The sequence below is a fragment of the Sebastes umbrosus genome, chromosome 12, assembly GCF_015220745.1.
Source record: "Sebastes umbrosus isolate fSebUmb1 chromosome 12, fSebUmb1.pri, whole genome shotgun sequence".
NCBI lineage: Eukaryota > Metazoa > Chordata > Actinopteri > Perciformes > Sebastidae > Sebastes > Sebastes umbrosus.
The window spans coordinates 19,522,960-19,549,153 of record NC_051280.1 but is presented as its reverse complement, the minus strand read 5'-3'; the positions used below and the strand labels follow the sequence as shown (position 1 = coordinate 19,549,153).

Sequence of the window (26,194 nt, the reverse complement as noted above, 5' to 3'; positions counted from 1 at the left end):
GTGTTATTCCTTTGACTATACAACACTCCACTCACTACTCTTTCATTCATGCATAGATGTTAGTAGTACTGACTTACTGACTCCCACATCTCATAACTTTTTGATGTTTTTAGTTGTTTGTTAGTTTCAATTAAATTGATGGCTTCTTTGCTGTAACATCTTGTGTCAACTAACGTTTTAATCATAGTTTTAAGCCTGCCATGACAGTATGTCATTAAAATGTAAAAAAGTCATAGTACAGTATGTCGAAAAAATAAAAAAATAGTCATAGTATGTAAAAAAATAAAATAAAAAATGTCATATGTCGAAAAATTTAAAAGTCAGAATATAGTATGATGAAAATAAATCATAGTACAGTATGTCGAAAAAATTTAAAAATGTCATATGTCGAAAAATTTAAAAGTCAGAGTATAGTGTGACGAAATTGTTTTTTTAAAAAGTCATAGTATAGAATGTCGGAAATATGTTTAAAAATGTATCATATAGTATATAAAAAAAGTCATGGTATAGTATGTCGAAAAAAAGTCAGAGTATAGTATCTCATAAAAAATGAAGAGTCATAGTATAGTATAACGAAAAAAGAGTCAATATAGTATTTCGAAAAAAAATGTAAAAGTCATATTATAGTATGTTGAAAAATTAAAAAGAAGTTATAGTATAGTATGTCGAAAAAATATCATAGTATAGCATGTTGAATTATTTTTTTAAAAAGTCATAATACAGTATGTTGAAAAAAAGTCATGGTATAGTATCTCATAAAAAATTAAAAAGTCATGGTATAGAATGTCAAAAAAATAAGTCATAGTATAGTATGTAAAAAAAAAGGCTTAGTATAGTATGCCGAAAAAAAGTCTTAATATAATATGTTAAAAAAATAGTCATAGTGCAGTAAGTCGAAAAAATTAAAAAAAAGTCATGGTATAGTATGTCGAAAAAATAAAAAAGTAATATTATATCATGTTGAAAAAAAGTCATAATATAGTATGTGAAAAAAAATCAGTATACTATTTCGAAAAAGAACTAAAAAGTCATAGAATAGTATGTCAAAATAAGTGTTAGTATAATATGTTAAAAAAAATAGTCATAGTGCAGTAAGTTGAAAAAATTAAAAGAAGTCATGGTATAGTATGTCAAAAAAATAAAAGTCATATATTATATATTATATGTCATATTATATAAGAATAGTATGTGGAAAAAAGTTTTTAAAATGTCATAGTATAGAATGTTGAAAAAAGTAAAAAAAAAAGTCACAGTATAGTATGTCAAAAAAAAAGTAATAAAAAAAGTTAAAGTATAGCATATAAAAAAAAGTAATAAAAGTCACAGTATAGTTTGTTGAAAAAAGTCATTGTATAGTACCTAAAGAAAAGTCAAAAAAGTCATAGTATAGTATGTTGAAAAAAGTAATTAAACGGCATTGTACAGTATGTCAAAAAAAAAAAAGTCATAGTATAGTATGTCGAAAAAAGTCATAAAAAAGTCATAGTAGCCTATAGTTTTTCAAAGTCACAAAAAAAAGTCATAGTACAGTATTTTGGAAAAAGTCATAAAAAAGTAATAGTATAATATGTCGAAAAAAGTCATAGTATAGTATTTCGAAAAAAACATCTTAAAAATGTCATAGTATAGTATGTCGAAAACGTAAAAGAAGTCATAGTATAGTATGTCAGAAGAAGTCAGAAATTAAGACATAGTTGTAGTATGGTATATCATAAAATACTGTCATAAAAAGTTATATTATAGTTTGTCATAAAAATGTCATAAAAAAGGCATAGTTTAGTATTTCAATAAAATGTAAAAAAAAAAAAAAAAGAAATACGTGACAAATTAAAGAAAAAACTTTAATAAATGACGTGATGATGAGGAGAAATATAACGAATGCAGATGCTTCCATATAGTGCATGAGGGGGTCACTAAATGGTTCAATGAGTATGAAAGGGTCCAGAGTCACCAGATCTCAACTCAATTTAACAACCTATGTGAGACCGGTGTGTAAGCATGGCAGCACTCTCCATCGACATGATCAAAAACACCAAATTTGGGAATATCTTTTGAAAGAATTGGGTTTCATCCATCCAATAGAGTTGCAGTTGTGGTTCATGGTTTTTCCCTAAATTTGTGACGCATCTTTATGCAATATTTCGTGATTTGTAAAATCATGCATATTAGAAAAACAACAAAGTGCCCCGCTGAGCTTGTGAACCATATTCAGACTCAGGTCTCCTAGATTGTGCTGCAGGCTTTTCCTAGACGCCCGAGATCACTGTAAATACGCACACAGCTTACAGAGGCCCTGCAGCCAGCAAGCGCTGAGATTAGATTTAGGCCTCAGACAATCTCACAAGGCGAACAGCCAGTCACTGGGGATCGACGCAATTCTAGTCATGTTATGTTCTCCGTGTTTCGCTAAATAAACATGTCTTTAAAAAATGCACACACAAAGACAAGGATTTGAGAAAATGCCTACTTTCAGTTCAATCATTCCTCTCTCTCTTTCTCCATCTCTGTGCCATCATCTTTGTCCCATGGTTGTAAGTTCACTATGTTCCTTCGCTGTCCTTCACTCAGTATTCACTCCAAGTTTTCTACTCCCACACTCTGATCTGCACCGCTGGATGGATTGCTTTTCCCCCAACTCTCTCCCCTTCTCTCTGCAGGAGTTCCCTGCTGTGCACCAATCCCTTTCTCGCAGGTGATTGCTCAGGGAATATTGATTAAAGCAGAGATTTGCTGCTGAGAAGTCACTTTTTCAAACTTCCTGTGACTTTAATGTGAAATAAAGTGAGCTGACTCCCTCGTCAGTGATAAACACCCTGTTACGGGTGAAGCACACGTTTAAGAGAACGCTCTCTATACTCATCTCCGTCTTCATCTCGTTGGATGTCAGCCTCAATCGGTCTATCTCATTTCTATTTCTCTACACGCATACACACACATGCTTTCACACCTAATGTAATGTAGTGCTCCCTGTCACGAGGGCACATATCTTCCACTATCTCTCTAATTGCTCTGATTAAAGTGACAAACAGGTCCAATTAAGCTAAAGGCGTAGGGGAAGGATACCATAAAGAACATCACCATATCAATGGTCATTACATCTGTTTAACTATTAGCGGAGCTCTACACGTGCAATTAAAGCATCTACATGACCTTGAACTGTCTCCTGAGCAATATGGCTTCTCCTGTGAAACGTGTGGTAGTATGTGTGAGGGTTAGTATTAAAGCATATCCTTTCAAAGACCATATCCATTAAAGGAAAATTCTACTTCAACACAACTTGAGCCTTATATTTTTAGATTTGACCATCAACTCTAAGTTATGTTATGTTATGATAACATTTTACTCACCAGAGTAATTACTGAAATCTGGGAACACGGCATGGACAGGGCTAGATTCAAGGATTCCGACAATTAGGGGCGTTAGTTTAAGCTGTTTATATCTCCATAGGGAGCGGGTCCCCTCTCCGCAGAGTCCGCCAATTTGCACCGCCGTGTTTCAACAGTAGCCCAGAACAGACAAACCAAACACTAACTTTTCCTACTCGATAACGTTACTCACTCCCACGTACACTCAAACTCTAAGCACTCTACTCTTACAAAAAATGGCTCTATAGATAGGGCCATTTGCGTTTTCACGTCGGCCACCGCAGCAATCCTACACGAGAAGTAACCCTAACCTCACCTCTAGATACCACCAGATTTTACACACTGTTCCTTTAAATTTTATTTGAATTGTCGCATACATACAGGTACATATATGAAATTTGACCACTGAATTTCACCCATCTTAAGCAGTGGGAGCAGTGGACTGTTTTAAAGCGCCCGGTGGAGCAACTTGGGGTTCAATGTCCTGCTCAAGGATACTTCGACATTCGGACCACCAACCTTGTTATTAAAGGATGACCTGCTTTACTCCCTGAGCCCCAGTCACTATAGGGGGCAAACGCAAAGCTGACATTTTAACATAAAGAGTAAGATAACACCCTGTGAAAATCTGTTTCTTCTTACCTCCAGAGGTTTAACTTCTAAGCATACTAAACGTACAGGACCCTGTGACATCACTGTTGGGTGTGGTTACAGGCACACCTAACCAGACATGGAGTAAAGGTAAAAACAGATTTGAAACTTTCAACCAGAAATGACAGCGACAGGCTCCTTTTCAGCCTGGTGTAAAGTTACTCTTTACTTAAAAAATCTCCACATTTTCATCAACACTACATCAAAAGATTTGTAGGAAAACAGCAGACGCTTTCACCACTTCTTCAGTGACATCCTTGCATATGCCCTCGTAAAAGGACAAAGTGAGAGTGAACATCACAAACTTAAAAAGACTAGAAAATTAACTGTTTCATGAATCTTGTTGGCTTCCTCGGTTTGGCACAGCAGTCTCTTCGCTATAATATGAAGCTGGATATTATCAATCAATTAGAGTCAATAAACAGTTATGGGGGGAACGCTAAGAGCTGGATACATCCCCACATCTTTCGACTCACCTCATTAACCATATCATTACTGTGCAACACGCTTTCCAGTGTGTGAAGTGCTCTAAAAGTCTCAGTGGCAACTGGAATTTACGAGACTGCTGTGACTGCTCGTGTATTTGTACGCATGTGTGTGTGCAAGTGTGTTACGAGAGTTAGACGGGAGGATAATTTCTGCTAGTTTGTCAAAATATTGTCACTTTTCTTAGAGAGTCATTTTTTGGGTTTGCGTGTCATCCGAGTGACGGCTCGTTTATTAGTGGCTGATGGCTTTTAACACGTGCTGCCAGCCAGACCCGGCGCTGACAAAATGCTGTTTATTTCCTTAGCTAATATGAAACCAAGCATTAGACGTCACGCTCACGCACAGCGCTGACAGTAGTGTTGCTGGATAATAACCCTTCCTATCCGCTTTCTTGACTCACCATTAATGAAAACAGAATTATAGCCCATTGAGTCACAGACCATAAAGTGATTGACTTGTTTTCCAAGGCGTTTATTGAGTGCATTTTTAGTACAATAGTTCTCAGAAAGTTACAGCTTACAAACTCTTGACACGTACTTGTCACAATTTACAAGTGGTACTGTAGCTATACAGAAACAAAAAAAAAGAGGAAAACTTAAACAATGTACCTGTGCACACATAAATGTCTGTACACACAAATGTGCCCGCTACGCACACACACAAACATTCACTCTCCTGCACACAAATAAACAAACTATGACATGTGCACACTCATATTCAGCTTCCTCATCCATTGTGTACCATAGGGGGAGGTTGTGACTGGTATCCTGGAAAGGTCTCTCTGTTCTTCCTGCCCACTGGCTGCCCACAGCAAGTGTTCATGGTGTGTGTGTGCATGTGAAATTGTGTTGTGTATATGCTGTTTTATATGTGTGTAAATCTTTGAGTCCACAGTCTGAAACAGAAGGGGAAAGAAAGAGAATGGAGTAGTTTAATAAGTAGTTTTGTAGGGTGTCGTGTCAGGCCGTTTTCAGGTGAACACGGCTTCTATACGGTTCTGACCTATAAATGATAGGCATGGTATCAGCTACTAAAAGGATCGTTGGTCACTTCTCCGACAGTTACGGCACCGTGAAACATTTAACAAGCTCTGTTCTTGTGTTTTGTATCAGTGTGTGATGAATGGCTTCCATACAAAAGCGGCTTTGCAGAGAGGGATGGCGACCCGCCTCTCCATTCATCACACTGGAGTGTCATTACAGTCAGATATTTAGAAAGACAAACAGAGCAAATGGAGAATTACACTGTTGCATAATGAATACATTCTATCATCTCATTCACAGGCTCTTGGGGTGAAAAGCAAATACACGAGGCTGAGCTGAATAGAGGACTAATGCATTCAAATTGAATCATTGGCTTCAGCGAGAGGGATTTATGCCAATCTCAAGAAGCATGTGATTATTATTATATTGATAAATGGAAAAAGAGAAAGCAATTGATTTTGCCCATGAGGCAAACCAGTTGCTTGATTACGGTATGTTCCGTTACCAAACTAAACCAAAAGAAATTATACAATGACAAAGATGTTGCCACATAAACCGCGCTGCCAGAAGAAAGGGGCTGATTCACATCAAAGAGCTAACTTTCTGACTTTCATCTAACATCCCGTCTTTATGCCACGTCTGTCCTGTGACCCCCACCCTCCTGTAAACTGACTCATCCCCCCTCTTTCTATCACATATGCACACGCACTCTGTCGGCTCTCTGCCCACTTTCTCTTCATTAAGCATCAGGCTGGAAACCAGACGTGGGCATAACATAATTGAGGGTTCTTTAGTGTGTGTGTGTGTGTGTATTTGTTTTTTAACGGTCCCATCAGTCTCCCTCCCCGTGGCTGATCAGATGCCTGTCAGATGGGGGTCCCGGCAGGTGCTCACACCCCTGCCTGGGCCCACTGGAGCATGGAGCCAACCATTTCTCAGGCCGGGGCGGCCCTGGCCCAACCCAGCCCAGCCCAGCCCAGGACAGCTTGGTTACACCCAGGATGAATGAGCTGGAGATGTGCCAGCTAGCGGGAGTAGCCAGGCAGAGAGGGCAGGACAGACAGAGGAGGAGGATGACTTGAGGGGGGTGAGTATACTTAATAATCTGCTAATGGGTCTGCCATCAATTTCTAATTTTGGATGCAAGGTGGTTATAACCGTCTTCACTCATGTCTCTTCAAATAGGGCCAAAAGGGATTTCAGCAGGGTCACAAGCTACTGCAAAGAGTTGATAGTACAATAGCTCATGATAATTGTCTGTGAGCTAAGAGACTTTGCTGCCATGGTTGCATGTCAAAGGAATATTACCCCAGGAACATTCAGGTCGGTTTGCCTCCACTTTTAAAGGTCAGTGTTGTTGGTAGTATTTCATCAACACTTGACAAAACTTGATTTATGAAATATAACAATTCCTCATAGCTTTCCCAAACTCTGAGCCTGAAGCATGCGACCTGCTAGACGGAAAGAAAGTAAGCAAAAACCACCACTACTCATCACCAAGCTGTCCTGACACCGTCTCATTGCACAGACCAATCACACTGCAATCATGAGAGACCATCCCCAGACTATAAAAAAGAGAAATCATCCTTGTGCACTATCCAGAACTATCCTCAAAATATATTCCAAAATAGTGCAGTGTAATTTCACAGACAGTCATCCGCAGCATCCCTCGGGAACAATGTAGACATCTTGCAATCAAATACTACCAACGAGTGCATTTCCAAACACAAATTCCTGCAGCTAAGACTTATGGAGAGAATCATATATGCGCGAAACTCTCTGTAGCACAACAGCGTTTGCGCTCAACCTGCCTTCCCATATGGCAGCAGCATACAGTGAGAGTGCATAGATTTACTCAGCAGCTTAGCTACAGCAGTCTATGGAAGGTTTTGGCTACACTGTGAGCAGTGTGCCCGTGTGGGCTGTTTAAGCCTGCCCGTTCATAGGAATGGCATCAGGCGTCTGTTGGCAAACCTCAGCCCAGATGTTCACTTTCACTGCGATGCTGATTCACTCCAATTTCCAGTGCTGTGATTCGCTACTCTCCTATGCATTTCAAACTTGCAGCGAATCTTGCCTTGCCCAAGATATTTGCAGCACCCATGAGAAAGACTAACTGGATTTGCCTGAAATAAAATCTAATAGATACAGAGCAATTTGATGTTATGTTTTCTTCTTGTGTGATCAGCGGGTATTTACCATGGATTTGGGCCGGGCCGAAGCGTGGAGTTTCCTTCCCCCTCTGGATGTTGCTGAGCTTTCCCAACACAAACAAACAGCAACAGAACAAAAAGAAATAAAAACATAAAACATATCTGTACAAGTAAGTGCTCACCAGCAAGAGACAGCATGTGTACACCCACATTAAACATGATCTCCAATAAATGGATATTTTGTCAATTATTTTAACTCCTACAGCAATTTTCATATAGATCTACAATACCAATTCTTTGCCCACAATTCCTTTAATGTTTTCCTCAGGTTAAGATTCAGTCAGGATTGTCCTTGTGCCCCTGGAACAGGGAGACGTACAACCCAGTGTCCGTTGTTCGGCCGTCCGAAGGGAACCGGGGCGCCGTAGGGAATCTACACATTGCATGTGTCTATCACAATCTAGTCAACAAACATGTCTTTGCCAAAAATGCAAGCAGAGAGTTCTGTACATACATATTCATACATATCACCTTCAATATGAAGGTTTATTATGAAAGATATAATCATATTTAGCAAGAGATAAACATATTTATATTCTCTGAATCTGGGTGGGGCTGGTTAAGAAGTCCTTTGGCAAGGCCTTCCACCCAGGACTCCACAGGTAGTGTTAAAGTTAAAATACGAGTGGGCGGCATCTTGCTATAGTGATAAAAAACAAACAAACAAGATGGTAAAAGACAAAAAATAAAACTGGCTCTGAATTTTCGACCAGTCCGTTTACAATACATTTTTCAAATTCTTCAAACGAGCAAAAAGATGACGTGAAAGTTGAAAATGGTGCTCCACTGTACATCCCTGTATTCTTCTCCCTCTAATTATTCCTAGTGGTAATTGCTTTTTCTTCCGGGACTTATTTCTGGCCAGTGTCAAGGCATCTTCATTGCACACATTGACGACGGTAAAATCACAGGTCACACGTTGTTTCTAAATGTCTCACACTTCGGTTTACAATTTTAACATCTTCTAGTCCAGATAATATAGAAGTACAATATCACTCGTTTTACCATACAGTCTGAGATTGTGAGAGATTCCCTGTGTCGATGTCGGATTGTTGGGAGTTATTTTGGTTTACAATGACATGAATGGCAGTCCATAACCACAGCGACTGATATCTGTCTTCATATTGTGGATACATGGAGAAACAGCATCAAGTCTGGACCCTGAACTCCTGGCGCGGATTGCATGAAGTGTGATAACCATGTGATAGTGTAGACCCTGGTCTCCTGTTGTCATGGTAGTGGATTAGATTAAGACAATAGTCTCGACTCTGGCGCGTTCCGATGGATCGGGGGTCATTCGAGGGCTGCCATTGTTGTTGGTCCTGCGAATGCTGCCCGCTCCGTGGCACAGCGCCCCCTGTAGTCATGCCATAGTCGTGGGTGACTGGCTCATCTGCACCCTCATGGACTGGATATTACTGAGGATCTTCTTCTGGTGGCCTGCCAGGGTCACTCCTATTCTCAGCAAGTCCCTTGAGAGAAAAAGGCAGAGAGAAAGAAAATTGAAAGGCAAGAACATATTTTGAAGCAGTAGATGAAAAGCTTTCCATCACATTGAAGATGGAATGGATTATTTGAGTATGAAGTGATCATACTAGCAAAACAAAATCATTTTCTGGTGCATTTATAGTCCTAGCATCATAATAAATGAAAGGGCAATTTCAGGGTGGAAAGCTAGTGGCGACGAACAGAAAACACAAATTTACAAAATTAATTCCATCACTTGAGAGAAGACTCGGTAATGCATGTTGCTTTGCATTGCAAAGAGACTGCATAAATGCCACAAAGCCCCAAGCATACATTTTTAATAAAAAATGTTAGAATGGTTTTACGGTTTCACATAAATTTGTAAACCAAGCAATATTGTTAATTAAAATAAATGAAGAGCAATATGCGTGTCTATTGGTACCACAAGTGCTGCAAGAAATGCTGTCATGACCCATGCCACACTCCACATAAACAGCAGCGAATAAATATGCCTCTTAGAAGTGTGCTTTTAAAGGATTTACATCCTTTGGAAAATTGTTCATAGAAAATCCTTAATTATTAGTCATAATACTTGAAGAGCACAGATTTCAGAAATATTTTTACCACAATGACCATGTTATTTCCTGTTATAATGAGATATATATTTGCGTGTTACCCATACAGGCTTTACTTCAATGCAATCATTCAAAGACTTGAGTCACTGGGCGCATTCACGCTAAAAATACATGCACTTGACGTTGAGTCATTTTATACAAGTGTGCCCATCAAGTGCCATATGGGTTCAGAGCTCTTCAATTGCACAAGAGCAGGTGAACTCACTCTGAGGTCATTTGCGCCACCAGCTGCAGGGAGGTAAAGCCTGAGTTGAGGAAGTTGTCTCTGTACTGGCTCATCTTGATGGCGGCGAGCCAGTCCTCTACTGAGCTGAAAGTGTTGAAGTCAGGTATGGATCTGTCCAACAGTGGCTGAGAAGGCCTGCAGGAGGGAGAGGGAAGAAGGGGGGTAAGAGGAGGTAAGTATAGAGCAGGGCTTTGATGCAATATTAAGGAAAGGAGGATTGATTTGAGGATTTGAAGAGAAGGAGAGGAACTGTGGTCATGGCTTTTACGTAGGTGTGTGTGAGAGGATGCAAGATGGAGAAGGAGAAAGTGTGCATGTATGTACTGTCTGAATATTGACTTTGGAAAGCGTCTGATCCCTCTATCTATCTATCTATCTATCTATCTCTCTATCTATCTATTCAAATGTTTTAAAAGAGCAAAAAGTGTATAAAAGATTCTCTTGTATCAATAGAGAAAACCTCCACTCATTGGCCTGAATGCCAAGTGCTGCAACCGGCAAAAACGAAGACACCACTCATTGGTCGATAATATCCCTATGGTGATGTTTCTCTGTATCAGCTATTAGGAAACTGGTCACAATAAAAGAAACGGTGAACTGAGCTAAATAAAGGAGGGACCTTGAAGAAAAACATGCTCCATTGCACAAACTCACACAGGGCCTAAAGTTCACCTTTCAACATGGCAGCAGCACAAAAAGCATGTAGCCAAAACAAGTGGCTCCAGGACAAGTCTCTGAATGACCCTCAGTGGCCCAGCCAAAGCCCGGAAATTGGAACGGAAAATCTGCGGAGAAACCTGAAGCTCGCAGTTCACAGAAAGTCCACATCCAATCTGGCCGAGCTTGATAGGATCCTTCGAGGAAAGGCGGAAGAAATTCCCCCAAACAAGGTGTGCAGAACGGGCAAAATCATACCCAATAACACTCAAAGCAAATCAAGGCCAATGGTGACTCGACTCTAACGAATAAACATTCTGAATATGTATGTAAATTAGATGTTTCTGTATGTTTTCATTTTTCTAAAAACATGTTTTTGCTCTATCATTATGGGGTGAAAAACATCACAAAGAGTGGAAAAATTGAACTTGCTAAAGCCAATATGGGGGTGTGGATTGGTGGGAGACTTCTAAGCAGCAGGAAAAACAAAATCCTGGGGAGGAAAAGTTCAGGTTTCGATGCAATCAACAGTAATAAATTCATGTTTATTTTATGAGGGGATAAAAAGTAAACATGTGCGCACTGGATAGTTTGTGCAGACAGCATGTGTAAATACTGTATAAACAGATGAAAAGCATATTTCTGTATACTTAATGTCCACTTCAGGGTGAGTGCATGTATCATGCGCTGTTGAAAATGTGCTTTTTTTACTCACACTGCAGGGATGTTGGCTACCGCTTTGAGGCTGGTGGGGTTACGGATCATCTTGTCCAGGGTGCTGACGATGTCGGCGAAGCGGGGTCGTACGTTACGGTCCTTCTGCCAACAGTCCAGCATCAACTGGTGCAGAGCACTGGGGCAGTCCATAGGCGGCGGCAGACGGTAGTCCTGTTCGATGGCGTTAATCACCTGGGGGGAGATAGGGTGGGAAGGAGAACTCGGGTTGTTATCTATTCCGAGTTTAAGATTGCGGATAATTCTATATCATATACCACACTGTATACAGTAATTACAACTAATTGCTGTCAGTTGTAGTGTTTTTCTACCAGCTGGCTGGTTGTCAATAATATACCTCATTAAAAACAAAATACTAATTTGAGTTTGCAGTGACTAATGACATTAAGCTCATCCACTCTGTAATCCTGACACGCTCATCCCTGCCTCAACAACAGCCCACCCCTGCCCCATACAGTCACACTCCCTCAGGTCACTCAAGAGACAGTTAGCATTCAGGCCGACGTGCCCTTCCTCTTGACTCCAGCCAATCACATGCCACTCCTGGAGGACAGAGCGAGGAAAGAGACTGAGAGGCAGTGTCACTGTGGAAAGAAGTCGCTGGGGAACAGGCAGATTGCATACAATTAACGCTGTGAAACACAGCCACTTGACACATGTCTTTTAAAAAGCTGCGCAGCCTATCCTGGCCTTGTTAGAGAGAAGCTACGACTAAGAGTTTCAGGGTAGTCAGAGGTTAGAGTGAAGTGTTTCGGAAGAGTTGAACGAAGTTTGATCAGAACTTGAGGCAGATTTGGAGACTTAGGCAGAAGTGGAGTACCTATAATTCACCCGTCACAACTTCACACACTGTTTGTTAGCTATAATGTTTGGTTTGTGATAAATATACAAACAATAAAGTCCAAATAAATATATTACACCAAAGTAAAAAATGCTTAATCTGCAGCTATGAAGCCACTTCTTAAAACACTATCAAACACTAAAGATTGCCCAGATTGCTGCATTGCACATTGATGGACCTTGCTCTCACCCACATCCATATATCCACACTGTCTGTAGATGTAATCTTTTCTTAAAAATGCATAGTTGCGAGATAAGGGTCTGGTGTGAAATCAAGTGTAAAAGATACTATCATTAAAAATTAGAGGCTGCTCTGTAGGTTGCCAACTCCACCCTGGAGTTGAGTGCAACTCAGCACAATCTTGACAAATGGTGCATATGGAGAAGTGGTTGTGTGTGTGAGTGTGTGCGTGTGCGTGGACTGAGCAGCCGGACATGCTGAGCGGTGCCAGTCCTCCTCTCTGCATTAGTCCCACCAGGCAGTGTTTGCTGCTGGCCCACTGAGGCAACATCTGCTGGGTTGGACGGTCCTTGTGGAGCGGGGTCCATAGAGGCCTGATGGTTGGCTGGTTGTCTCACTAAGGGAGCTTAGGGAGAGAGACCTCATAGTATGGGACTATTTCCAACGGTTGTGTGTGTTTGTGTTGGTGCCTGTGTGTTTGTTGGAGTCTGTGTTCGTGGACCTTATCCAAACGGACATGGGGAACAAAGCGGAGCTCTCAGCAATCATTCATTGCTCTCAAAAGCTGGCCAGGAAGGAAAGAGAGTGGTGTGAGACTGTGTCCATAATAAGTCTGCTTTCAAAGTCAGAGTCAAGGACATCTTCAGTGATGATGCTACGAGATGGGAGCTGATAAAAACGTGTGATTTATTACAGCTTCCTCTCTCATGACTTATCCTTGATTGTGTATCTATGGGGTGGAAAGACAGTATAACCACATCTGTACGGAAATGGCCGTCCTATTAATGAGGCAGTTTATTCAGATTCAAACTTGTTTTTTACACTCAACTTAAATGTTCCTTTTTATAATCTTTCTCAAAGATCCAATGAAACGGACACTTTAACTCCCTGGAAAACTGCTTCTTTCTAGAAACAGGTGCATCTTTCAGTGGGGACCCTGTCTCATCAAATAGAACTGCCTTTCTCTCTTAAAATACGCTTTCTAAGCCTCAAGTTCGGCATTTTGGCCGTCGCCAGGTTTTTTTGCAACCAGAAGTGACACGAGAGGGTGGAGCTAAGTACAACCGAACGCTGAATAAGACATTTTTAGGCGACCAAAATTTTACAATTAACTTTCCTGAATTGAAAACACACTGTGAAAAGGTTAAAGATGTAAAACAAAAACACAGATAACTCCCAGACCGGACAACGCCGTGGAAGTGACCTGTCAATCACAAGGTAGCCACGTCCTAAAGCATACCCTGCTTTATGCTCTATTTGACTCTAAATGGGACCATAATTTACTAAATGAACATCATGCTGTATTGTAAAAGACTTAAAACTAGCGAATGAGACCATAAACTCATGTTTACAATGTTTACTGAGGTAATACTGTAAATCAAGTGAGAAGTAGGGTCATTTTCTCATAGACTTTTATACAATCAGACTTCTTTTTGCAACCAGAGGAGTCGCCCCCTGCTGGCTATTGGATAGAATACAAGTTTAAGGCACTTCCGCGTTGGCTTCACTTTTCAGACCCGGAGGTTGCCGCCAGCTTTCTCTCCATAACTGACAGCCCAATAATTGCTCACTATCTATGTCTATCATGTTCTGCCCCAACATTTTTCAAAAAGAAATACATCATGGGTTTTTTGATGTTTACAAATAAACACTTACATCCTGGTTGGACATGTCCCAGTAAGGCCTCTCTCCAAATGACATTACTTCCCACATGACGATGCCGTAGCTCCACACGTCACTGGCTGAGGTGAACTTCCTGTAAGCGATGGCTTCTGGTGCTGTCCACCTCACTGGGATCTTCCCACCCTGAGGAGAGCAGAGAGGAACAAAAGGGGCAGAAGGTGAAATGAAAGAAATGTCAGAGTTCCGAAACAGTTTATTGGCCTCATTCATTTCAGTTGTAACACATTAAAGTCAGCCATTACCCTCAATACCACTGTGCTCGCCTCAGCCGTCCTACTCTAACTCTTTATCACCCCCCATCCACCCAGTATCAATACTCCAGCAGCCAAAACATACACAAGATCCTGCCTGTGTCTCAGCAGTGGCTCCCAACAGTGTTCGCCCTTCACACATCGACCAACATCACATTTAGCGTCTGCTTTCCCACAGCCGCGTTTGAATAAAGGAAGATAGGCCTGGGCTTCTGCTCGTACATCGAGCGTGTCTGCCTGTAATTGGGCTACCTGGGCCTCAGGCATGCCACGCGCCCTGTTGACTGAAATTGACAGCTGCTTATTTAAAATTCCACACACACACATATAGACACAGTTGGGAACATATGCACAGGCACAGACATAGACGATTGTGCGTGCACACCCACGCACACAAACACACCCACCCCCCCCAACAGCACCTCCCCTTATATCTGAGTTGAGCTCGCCACTAGTTTAATAATGCCAATTAGCTAAACCTGAGCATTTGCAGATAAGCCGCTGCTGGAAACAAACCCAAACCCAGAGAGCAACCTACACAGACCACCCTGTTTTCTCCTCGCTCTCTGAGAGAAAGAGAGAAATCAGAGAGAGAGCGAGGGGGAGGGAAGAAGAAAAAGAGACAGAGAGGGAAACGAGAGATTAGTGAAGAGAATGAGAGACGGAGAAAATGGTTCTTCTGCCGTGTTTCCATACTGCAGGCGGATGTTTGAAAGGCTGGACTGGAATAATCATGAACAGCTTTACTTGTGTGTATTCCTGTATGTGTGCATCTATACTGTAGGTGTTACAGGTCAGCGCTGTGTGGCACCGCAGAGGTAGAGAGGCTGAGCTCATTAACGAGCACCTCTTTAGGGTTTGACCTTTGAGAGGCTGCTGACCCTGAAAAGAGATTTAACATCTGACCCTGAATGGAGACTTGCTATCAAGACACACTGCAAGACGCAGAGGCAACACTCAGCTCTCACTGAGCACACCATGCAGCCAGTGTAGAAAAAACACATGAAGCATTGAAGGAATTAGGAATGGTGCAGTGTGTGGTTGTCTGAGTGTGTGACCGACAGAGAAAATGAGAGAAAAAGAAGAAAGAAATACGGAGAGGAAGAGATCAATACTCTAAGCCCCAGCGACTTCAATGCTTCTCTCATATCTCTCAGACTAGTTCATATCTGAATCGTTTCATCTAATCTAAGACCCCAGGACACTTTCTCTTGCCCTTTCTTTTGTCTAAGGGCAAATGGAGCTACACAGATACCAGCCCAATATCTTTGCGATGAAAAAACTAAAAGGGCCAATTCCCGTCTTCTTCATCTGTTATTCTGTCAGGGGCAATGCTTCAAGTCAATTATTTTATTTGGACGAACATACAAAAGATGAAAAACGAAGAAATAAAACGCAGAATAACACGAAAAAAATTGCCGCTCCAAGCCAAACGCTGTCTATTACAGCCTCTCTTTATCATTACTCGCTTACTCCCCTCCCTCGCTTGCTACATCTGGTCTCATGCCCTAGGACCCTGTTGGGGATATGAGCTGAGTGTCGCTGGAATGGCCTGAGCAAAGACACAGGCTTCACAAGAAGGTCCCTGCGCGCCTCCAATGAGACAGACCTTTAGTAATAACATTTCCAAGGCGGGTGAGTCAGAGGCAGCTATGCAAACCCTTAGTAATTACTGCTGTGGGCCAGTGATAGCTCCGCCAAAATCCTGCTTTAATAACATGAAGTGCTGAACAGCTCTTGCATACAGGGAAGAAGGCAAAAACATAATAAAAAAGCATTGGAGCTTTTTTTTTTCACAAGTAAAAAGAGCGTTAACACCACAGGAAATGAGTCGGGGGGTAGTAGAAGTGATGATGGGAATTAAAACAGACCTAATGTCAACACAAAAGCAGGAGTGCTTTGTGAAGCCTCGAAGCATGGGGAGAGCTCTTTGGATATGCTATATTGTGCTGGCTACTGAAAAAGGAACAAGCTGTTTTCTGTTTGCCTTGAAGTGAAATATCGCCCCTGAAACAGAATTCACACACTCCTATTATCTCGGACAGTTAACTCAGAATGTGTGTAGATAAGCCAGTATGTAGCACAGCCACTGCAGCGGCAGAACTTCTAGGGCCTTGAGAGGAGTAATCTGTAATGATATCAAGTGACACTTTCGCAAAACTCCCTTGATAATAAATAAAGTGGGTGACATACAGTGCCTGATTCTCCAGAGATACTGGATGGGTCTATTTTCTGGTTGATGAATGTTGGCACAGTGAAGAAGAAGCGAGTGGCCACAAGGGCGTGAAAACCTGAAATAAATGTGCCACAAAGATACCTTACCATCTGCTGTCAAAGAAAATTTTCCCCCATTTCCCACACTCTGTGACATTTTTTTTCTTTGTCTAATTTCCACACAAGGCATGTGGACGGCACATCCAGCCATGTTTGCACACAAAATTCCCATCTAGAGCAAGTGTGCTAGAGTGTGCTGTGAACCCTAATGTCACCAGAATGAGATTACAGTATTGGTTCCACCTGGTTGTGACCGCCTGTGACAGGCGGTGACCAGTTGTGACAGCTGTAGCGACATGTCTGGAGTGCGACTGCAACAGAGATGTGCAGGGAATGTCAGGTTAAGAGGTATCAAGGTGAGACGAGCGTGTTACCGTGACAGCCAGGTCCAGAAAGATGAAGGATAAACATGTGGTGGCCAGGTAATGTGGGTACTTACTGGTGTCTGTTATGGTCTATTGGCTCGATAATGTGTGTGCACTGATACACATAACAACGATATGAAACACCTGTCATGTCTTGCAGTCGCTTAAGCTATCCATCCACCAATGTGCCAGTTACCTTCATGTAGACTGTCACTAGCATGCTGCTGCAGAATGAAGTAAATATACCTGTCAGAGTACAATGAACTAACATCATCACTAACACGCAGCAATGTCCCAGAAAAAAACGTACTGTAATTGAAAAAGAAGAGTCCAGTGTTTGGTTGTTTTTAATCCGAGTTTTCACTTCACAGAAGCTATTTAGAGATTCCAAATAAACTTTCTCCTTCATCTGGAAGACAAATATGTAGATCTCCCTCTCCCTGTCTTCTTTTTCCTCCCCCATTCCCTCCTCTCCTTTCCTTTACTCCTCCAACACCAGTTATCCATCTCCAAACAATGCGCACTCAAATGGACTTGAGCACATTTACTTAGGCTGGGGAGAGTGCTCCATCAACATCCTTTTAATGAAATCCTGAGAGGAACGATCTGCCCTGGATGTCTGCCCAAATATAGTGAGAGAGATGGAGAGAGGCCTGGAGAGGAAGAATGATATGGAGTGATGGGGAGAACAAGAGAAGAAAAAAAAAGGGGTGGGGGTTGGTGACGGAGATGTTGGTTTCTCAGACACCCATGGGAATGTCTGGCAGAGAGACAGACACAGGTCTTTCACCATATATACAATGGAGTCATGCAAAACTTGAGGAAAGCATTTGTCAAAGTTTTATTTTGTGTTCCCAAACAGTCTCACATTATAGGCTGGGAATTGTTTTGTTTTTTTAGATTTGATTAACAAACGGATTCTGAAAATGTCTCTATACTGCGTGGGAAGATAACAGAAGGGAATGAAAAAATGCCATACACCCAAGAATAGTCTTCCATAATTGCTCTACTTCTGGAAAAAAATGAAATTGTGATCAAGATTAAAATATGTATGCTTCATTTCGCCGGGAACCTTCTGTCTGTAGCATTCTGATCCCATTTCAAAAATAATTGCTGCGAGGAACTGAAATCCAGTCAGGTTACAGTAGAAATGACAGCACAGTACAGCAAGACAGAAACAGATATCGTACTATTTTAGTGTCGTGAGTGAAGTTTCATGTATCTCTTATTATTTAGAGAATGTGCTTATAACTGAGAAATAAGATAATCATGTAATTTAACAACTGCATCCCAATAATCTAAGTACTGTCATAGTCTCCTATGTCATTAAAGGAGCAGTGTGTAGGATTCAGTGGCATCTAGTGGCAAGGTTGCAGATTGCAACCAACTGAATATCACTCCTCCCTTTCACAAGCGTGTCGGAGAACTACAGTCGCCTTCAGGTAACGCAAAAACGTGAAAAGGCCTTCTCTAGTTTGGTTTGTCTGTTCTGGGCTACTGTAGAAACATGGCGGAGCAACATGGTGGACTCCATGAAGAGGACCAGCTCCCTATGTAGATATGAAGGGCTCATTCTAAGCTAACAAAAACACAACAATTCTTAGTTTCAGGTGATTATACACTAATAAAAACCTAGTTATGATTGTTATATTCCATTTCTGCTAATAGATCCCCCTAAATCCTACAAACTGGCCCTCTAACAAACTGTTCAGGACTTACTAACTGTTTCAATACTCTTTATTGTCAAATTTAATTTGTGGTTCATCATTAATTCCTGGAGTTTACTTTAATCTTAATTAGGGATGCACCGATCCAACTTTTTCAGACTCAAAACCGATAGCGATAACTGGGCTCTGGGTATCGGCCGATACCGAGTACCGATCCGATAACCAGGGTATAATTAATAAGCTGTATGCCTCGCTGTGTGGAAGTGACTGGGTTCATTCTTTTTTATGTGTAAAACAACATCAGACTCGACTTTAAAAAATGCTTTTCTAACTTTGAAAAAACAAAATGTAACACATAAATACATAGATATGAATTTACTGAATTGATATTTATTATTAAAATAATAAATCGTACACCAGCAACTTGGTAAAAAATCTTCAAAATGATCAGGAATTCCAATTCAAGTGTAAACCCTGTTAATGCAGCAACAAATAGCTCAAAACTTAAACAGTATATAATGTATATAGTATATAAACATAGAACTGAATTGAATAGATCGGCCCAAATGTCACCGATATCCAATCCAGCTGTTTGAGCCAGTATCGGCCCTATATCCGATCCAGTATCGGTATCAGTGCATCTCTAATCTTAATTAGCCAGCTAACTGCAGCTGATAAAATCGGCTAACGACAGTTGTTTCAGCAAAATCGATGGTCTCTGGCTAAAAGTAAGAAATCTGCAATTATCTACCTCAGTCTGAAATCAAGCACCAATTGTTTTTTAAAACAAGTGTTAAATCTGCCACCGTCATACTGCATAATGACTGTCCATATGCCTACATTTCACCATCAACAATAACAAAAATATAATTGATTATGTAGACCATATGTGTATGAATTATGCATTTCAGTCGCAAATACAAAAGCAAATTGGCTTGGTCAATAAAAGTTAGTGCAGGACACAGCAGTTCATTCTTGTCAGCCAATTGTCAATCGTGAACTTGCAGACAGTATTTTTACAACTAGGCAACTAGTACACAGCACATATTTTACTGTTATAGCTGTAGCTTTGGGCAAACATTAATGTTTATTCATCTCCATCACGATGCCTAAAATACACCCTCACAGAAAACACACAGTCCTTGCTATGCCATTCAGTGGCTTATTTTGAAAGAATTGGGTGCAGCTCCTTCAGACTGTTTAGGTTGTTAAAGCTTCTCTGGCTTGAAGGCTGTGAAAACTTTTGTAGCCTTCACAGCTGTTTTTGTGTCCTTCTTAATTATAGCATATACTGTATAATAATACAACATATAATAGAAATGGCCGTATGTACCATCTAAACTTATTAGGCTAAAATTTAAAACAATTATCCTCATCAAGCATCATCTGCACCTAACTGTGTTCAACAGTTAAACAGACATTTCAACGCCCTCAGGGAAACCTCACCAATAGTCTTCAACATATCTGGTATCTGCTGGCACCATCAAATTAAAACTATAGCAAGTACTAAGAACCATGCTAATATTAGTTTATGACCTTGGCCCTGGGATTCCTTCACAAAATGTGGACAATAGGAAATTACATTTTTGACGGTCTTATCAAATTGGGCCACAATAGACCTTATTTTCCCTTTAATGATGAGGCTAATATTGTTACACATATTGTTAAAGCTCCTGGGAAGGTAGTTATGAAGGCCTCTTTAATGAGAGCAATGTGTCATCTTAAAAAGATCTTAAAAAGCTTCTTATTTGGAAGTTACTGCTTTGGTTATTCAACAAATTAAATCTCCAACCTTGTAACACTGCAGTCCGTATTTATATGGAGACACAGGCTCACCAACAGAGAAGGTATCTCTTTCACTGATTTAGTTGTACACAAACCACTTCATTGTGAATCCTGCTCAGATGCAAATGCAGTCCAACAGCCACAGATGGCGAATCAATGCCCACCTTATACTGACTCTGGCAAACACGACAGAAGGTATAAATCAAGGTGGAGTGCTTCGGATGGTTGCTCCCTCTTTGATGCAGCGGATCACGTTACTTTCTTTCTTGTTTTCTGAACCTATACCTCCTCCATATTCATATTCATTTCCCATTCCTGGATATTTTCTGCTGCTGCACTTGCCCCACGACTGCGCAAATTAAACTCTACAATCTGAATAAAATTAGCCTGAAAACATCTTAATTAGTTTCAAATACAAAACTGAGAGATAAAAACAAACCAGGGGAGGGTAGCATGTTTAGGATTTCGCTGGAAATATGAATGAGCTTGACTGGGCTTCTATTCCCAGCAGCAGCGACTCTAGCTTGGCAGGACACTCGAGTGGGAAGCCAGATGGGGATCAGGCTTGGTCACTGCAGTGGTGACTCATACTTACAGTATGGGGGGTGGGGAAGTGGAGGATCTGTTCAGGAGAGCGTGAAACTCTCTACGTGCTATCCCATATGTAGTCTACGCCCTCCCCAAGCTTAAAAAAGGGAGTTGGAAATGGCAACGACATCCAGATCAAACCAAATGTCAACTCATGCATTTAGAGGAATCAGTCCTACATTGTTTTCCAACACAACTGATACTATATCAAGCTACAGCTGCAAAATATAGTCAGTGAGAGTTGGAGAAAACATGAATCTGAATTTGTGTTGTTCCAACTACAAACTAAAAGAACATTTTTGGAACTTCAGCAATGTATGCTGTGCATCATCAAAGGGAATCAGTAGATTACATCTTCATTTTACCTAAATCAAGAAATAAAGACAAAAGCTCTTGATCTTAAAATGTATTAAAATGTATTAACAATACACTGTTAATACATTGTGTTAACAATGGACTACAGCATGTCCATTTTTGACAATGCTGTAGTGTTAATTGCCATGTGGCGTAGTGTGAACTAGAGAGCAAAATGTGAGATCAGTATTTACGGTTGGTCATTTTAAATGCAAGCACTATTAACGGCTTGGTGGAAACAGCTGTCAACTTATCCAAATGCTTTTTAGCCTACATTCTGATAAATGTATCTCTTTCACATTAAATGTCAATAAATAAATAAGCAAGATATTTCATTTCATTTTCTGATCTTTGTGTAGATGAACTTGCCGTTTTGCCTGAAATTGGCTGTGGTAATATATAATAATGTTTGCATACAAATGTGATATATTTCAGACAAAGTCCCTTTGTTTGCTTCTGGCTATAGGTCCATATGGACGTGTTCCCATTTCACTTCTTGTTTACGCAGAGACTCTGTCCCCTTAACTTGCAGTGCATAAATATTTCAGTACAAGTTGAATAGACAAGCCAAAAAAGTGCATGGGCCTGAAGCCAGAGAGAGAGAGAGAGAGAGAGAGAGAGAGAGAGAGGGGCACGGATGCAAATGGAAAACAGACAAATGACAGAAACAACAGCGCAGTCCACATAGTGTGAGCACCGGAGCGGAGCTGAGAGAATGTCACTCAGGTCACAGGGATTTGACGGATGAGCTTTGTTACTGGCTCTGTGTGACCTCGCCTTTCAACCCCTCTCAGCCTCAATGACACAAACAAACAAGCACACACCTGTATACACACACACACACAAAGAAAGGTACCTAGGGGACATATATGTACCTAGCACAAACACACACTTCTAACCACATCCATACACACTCAGTCACAACGTACAATATGCATCGCGCGTCATGCAAGGCAATGACATCCTTTCCACATCGACAGCTGAGGCACACATTTCTGACCCACACCTGCCGTCCTCGCGATGGCCCTGTGGCTAAGCTGTGATAGACTTGACACGCTACTCTCACAACGCCAGATTTTACACACACACACAACATATCAACACACACTTGCTCTTTTATCTTAGCCACAAACTGTGCATTAAACCCCAGGGGCCTTGCCCAGATCCCTGACTTTCACTCACCCATGAACACAAACCACACAATAAAACATTACACTGAGTACGCCGTTCTGATGCGCCTTTGTGTTGCGGGAAAAGCCTTGAAATGGAAAAAGAAGTGGACAGCTGGGCGAAAAAAGGAAAGATGGATAAATGGATGCACGGATGGATGGCTCCTCAGATAGATGGATTGGTGAATAAAGAGAGTAATGTGAAAGTCTTCTCGGTTCGCCGGGTGTTCAAAAATCAATCCTCTTCTTTGTCAGGTGAGCGGGGTCACTCACATCTCACCTAGACTTCTGATCATGCTCCTATGGGCTACTTCTAAAACCATGCAACCAATGTATATGTCATCAGGCAGTGATGCAAATACAAGAAAGGCCGCGGTCTGCAATGAAACACCCAGTCTTTAAAGTCTTTAAATTAATTAGCACACATCACCTAAGCAAGACCAGAGCAGTCCGAGCGTTGTCCTGTGAGTCTAATTAATCACGACTTTGGTTAGCAGCCAACAGAGAGGGAGGACAGCCCCCTTCTGTCTGAAACCTCCACAACATCGCTCCGGAGTGAACCCGCATCCAGGGTTAACACAATTACCAGCATGTCCTCCTAACCATACATCCAGCATCACACCACAGGCACTGTAATTGGTGTTCCTCGAATTGCGGGGAAAAATTAGAAAAGCAGTAGAGGGAAAGAGGTGATTAATTTGCTGGAGGAGGAGGTCGATGGCGATGTAAATCACTGCATGTCAGCGCAATTTAATTTTCCGGATTCCCTCGGCCTTGTCTGCCACGCCAGCCTTGCTCGCTGATTGGTTAGCGTCGGGTCGTAGCTGAAGGAGTCAAGGAGTGAAGGGCACTGTGAATAGCTTAATTACAACATAGGACCCTGTGCGGGACCTATATGTGCCCCCACTCCCCCCCCACGCTTGTTTGCATGTTCCCCGCCTGAATACAGGGGGATGAGGGATCAGGAGAAGTCTGCGGCAAAATCAGCTTTTTACTAACTGTCCTCATATTAGATGATCACATTTGGTTCTATTTAAGACTTTAACAGGCATATTGACGGACTCTCATTATGCGATATGAATGAAACTGCTCTCTTGATTTGGAAGGAACAAAAATAGTACTGAAGATTTCATCTGGATGCTTATGATAATAAGGCAGCGCTGAGTATGAAAGTGAAACGCAGCCAAAGCTTTGATGTGCTCGTTTTAAAATCTCCATCAGTGGAAAAAAAAAAACACACCATCAAAAAAAATGTCCGTGTGCTGCCATCAAAACAGCTCCCCAGGTTCAAACTTCAAACCTCACCTGCTCTATTGACTCTCCAGATAATGCCCTCAAGGAGACTTTGTTTGCATTAAACAACATCAAAATGCCGACTGCAATCTATAATCCAATTCACCACCTTTTACACCCTGTTTTATTAGCAAGCTCAGCTGCACCGACAACAGGGATGCTGCTCCTCTTTGTTGCTAAATAAGACCCATTCAGCAAGGTTTGCCCAGAGGGGTCAAGCACACAAAGCCAGCTATTCCTTGGGAGCAATTAGCTCCTAGCCACACCAACGTGAGGCCATGCCTCCTCTGGCCCTTATGACATTTCCTGTTCACGCCTGGGCTACCACCTCCTGCCAATCGTTTACACTCTCTGTACTGTATGTTGTGCATGCGTGCTTTTGCATATAACCTAAAGTAATAAGAAAGAGCAGTTTCTAGCTGAGCACAGCCACAAAGGAGGAAATAAAATAGAAGTAAAGTACATTGTGGGTTTTGTTTCTTCACCTATATTTAGATGAAGACAAATTATTTTCAGAACTCTCTTTTCGTATCTGCGTAGCACTGACTCACAGGCTATTGGGCTGTATGCTTTTGATCTGAAGTTTTGCATGTGTTGAAATACCTCTGAAACTAACTTTTTATGGCATAATATAATCACATTTATTCATAATATATGCCGTGCTACCACAATGCTGTAAATTCACAGTGTATACAATGAATCACTTTCAGAGAAAGCCCCCGAGGCGGTTTTATGAAACAAGTGAAAATCTCTACTCCCAGGCAAGACTGGCAGATTAGGTTGTGTAGGGCCACTGGAGGCTGGTGACCCAAAAAAAGAGGAGGACAGGTAAAATACACGACGTGGTTCAGTGACTTGCAAAATAAAAGGGTAGGGCAGAAATGTATGGTTTTTGTCAGCATATTGATATAAGTTTATACAACTTACAATATACGTGAAAGTTAAAAAAAAAATGATACCTTTAGGTAAAATGATATATAGAAACATGCTCTTTATCCTCTATGGACCAGTTTTGCTTGCACAAGGCCTTATGCCCGGTTCAGACTACACGATATCAGCCCGATTATATCCCGACATAGGCGTCGTAGGGGATCGGGAACGATAAATGTGCGAGTGTTGTGTGCGAAAATCGATTCTCTTATCTCGTGTAGAGTGTCATAGCAGACGACAACCGTCGCCACATCTGGGACGCCCCACGAAACACTGAGGAAAAGTCTGGCCTTTATTTTTCGTCTTGACACGCCTAGTGTGACATCTCCAAGGACCTGTTCCTTTGCGTTGACCAATCAGGTGCTCTCTCCAACGCACAGTCGCAGTCAGGTCACTTGGTAATCAACAAACATGATGTAAAGGAGGAGGGATGCCCAATACATCCATGTGGTTGCCGAGTTTGCTGCTATCAGGTGGGACAACGAAACTGACTGAAGTATTGACAGCCCATACCGTCCTCCACAACCGTTTTTTCTTTCTTTTCGCAACAAAAGACAGCCAGCATCACACACAACGCTTCTGTCACCATGATTGACAGTTGCTTCAACCGCCTCCCCGATGACGTAATAACTCGCGCATGATCGTGGAATACGATGTGCCATGATTGGTTGTGGTCTTGCCAGGAGTCTTGCCAAGAGTTTATGGCGCTGTGATCGTTATATCTGACATGATGAACATCGCCAAAGACAAAAATATTGTGTAGTCTGATCCCGGCATTACTGTCTACAAAATGTAGCAACCCACAATACATTGGCAGTAAAACAAGCAAATCTTTGCAGCAAAGTCTCAAAGCAGAGTCAATGAGGTGATACTAGACACATGCACATGGACCCGCACACACACACACCCACACAGACCGTGCGTGTACACATCATCACTTATATACGCTCACTCACACACACAGACACTCACGCACAAACTGAGGCATGCCGGGAGTCCTAATGACCTGTGCCGCGTGTTTGCGAGGGCGTAAGAGTGTGTTTTGAATTAGGAAGAGGAGAGGCAGAAGATGAACTAACGATGGCTGCTAATAATTACAGATCTGTAGTGTGGAGGAGTTAATGAGGAGCCAAAGCCTCCCATGATGCCCCAGTAATAATGAATGAGGAGTGTGAGAGAGAGGAGGGAGGTGGAGAGAGAGAGAGAGAGAGAGAGGGGGTGGTAGCTGTCAGTTTGAGAGGCCGCAATGCCCTTTGGTTTCCCTGCACTCTGGGCATGTCAACGAGAGAGGAGCCTTCCCAGAGGAGGCTTGCCTCCACACTAATGAAGATGTGACAGACCTGTGACTTGCAGAGTGTAGGAAAGAGGAGGAAGGCGGATGAGGAAGACAGAC

The 26,194-nt window shown here is 41.6% G+C and overlaps 1 protein-coding gene across 3 annotated transcripts in view; it reads right to left on the bottom strand.

Annotated features, from left to right (window-relative positions):
* Window positions 1-4,957: 4,957 nt before the first annotated feature.
* Window positions 4,958-26,194, bottom strand: part of LOC119498363 (ephrin type-B receptor 1-B) — a 168,563-nt gene continuing 147,326 nt past the window's right edge. For 2 of the 3 annotated variants that reach the window (XM_037787193.1, XM_037787194.1), the window contains exons 13-16: window positions 14,099-14,248; window positions 11,402-11,595; window positions 10,009-10,164; window positions 4,958-9,173 (exon numbers count right to left, since the gene is read on the bottom strand). In XM_037787193.1, coding sequence (XP_037643121.1) covers window positions 9,065-9,173; window positions 10,009-10,164; window positions 11,402-11,595; window positions 14,099-14,248 — 609 coding nt within the window. In that variant the 3' untranslated portion in view covers window positions 4,958-9,064. The remainder of the gene's footprint in view (window positions 9,174-10,008; window positions 10,165-11,401; window positions 11,596-14,098; window positions 14,249-26,194) is intronic. The other variant, XR_005209107.1, reaches the window with a different exon arrangement.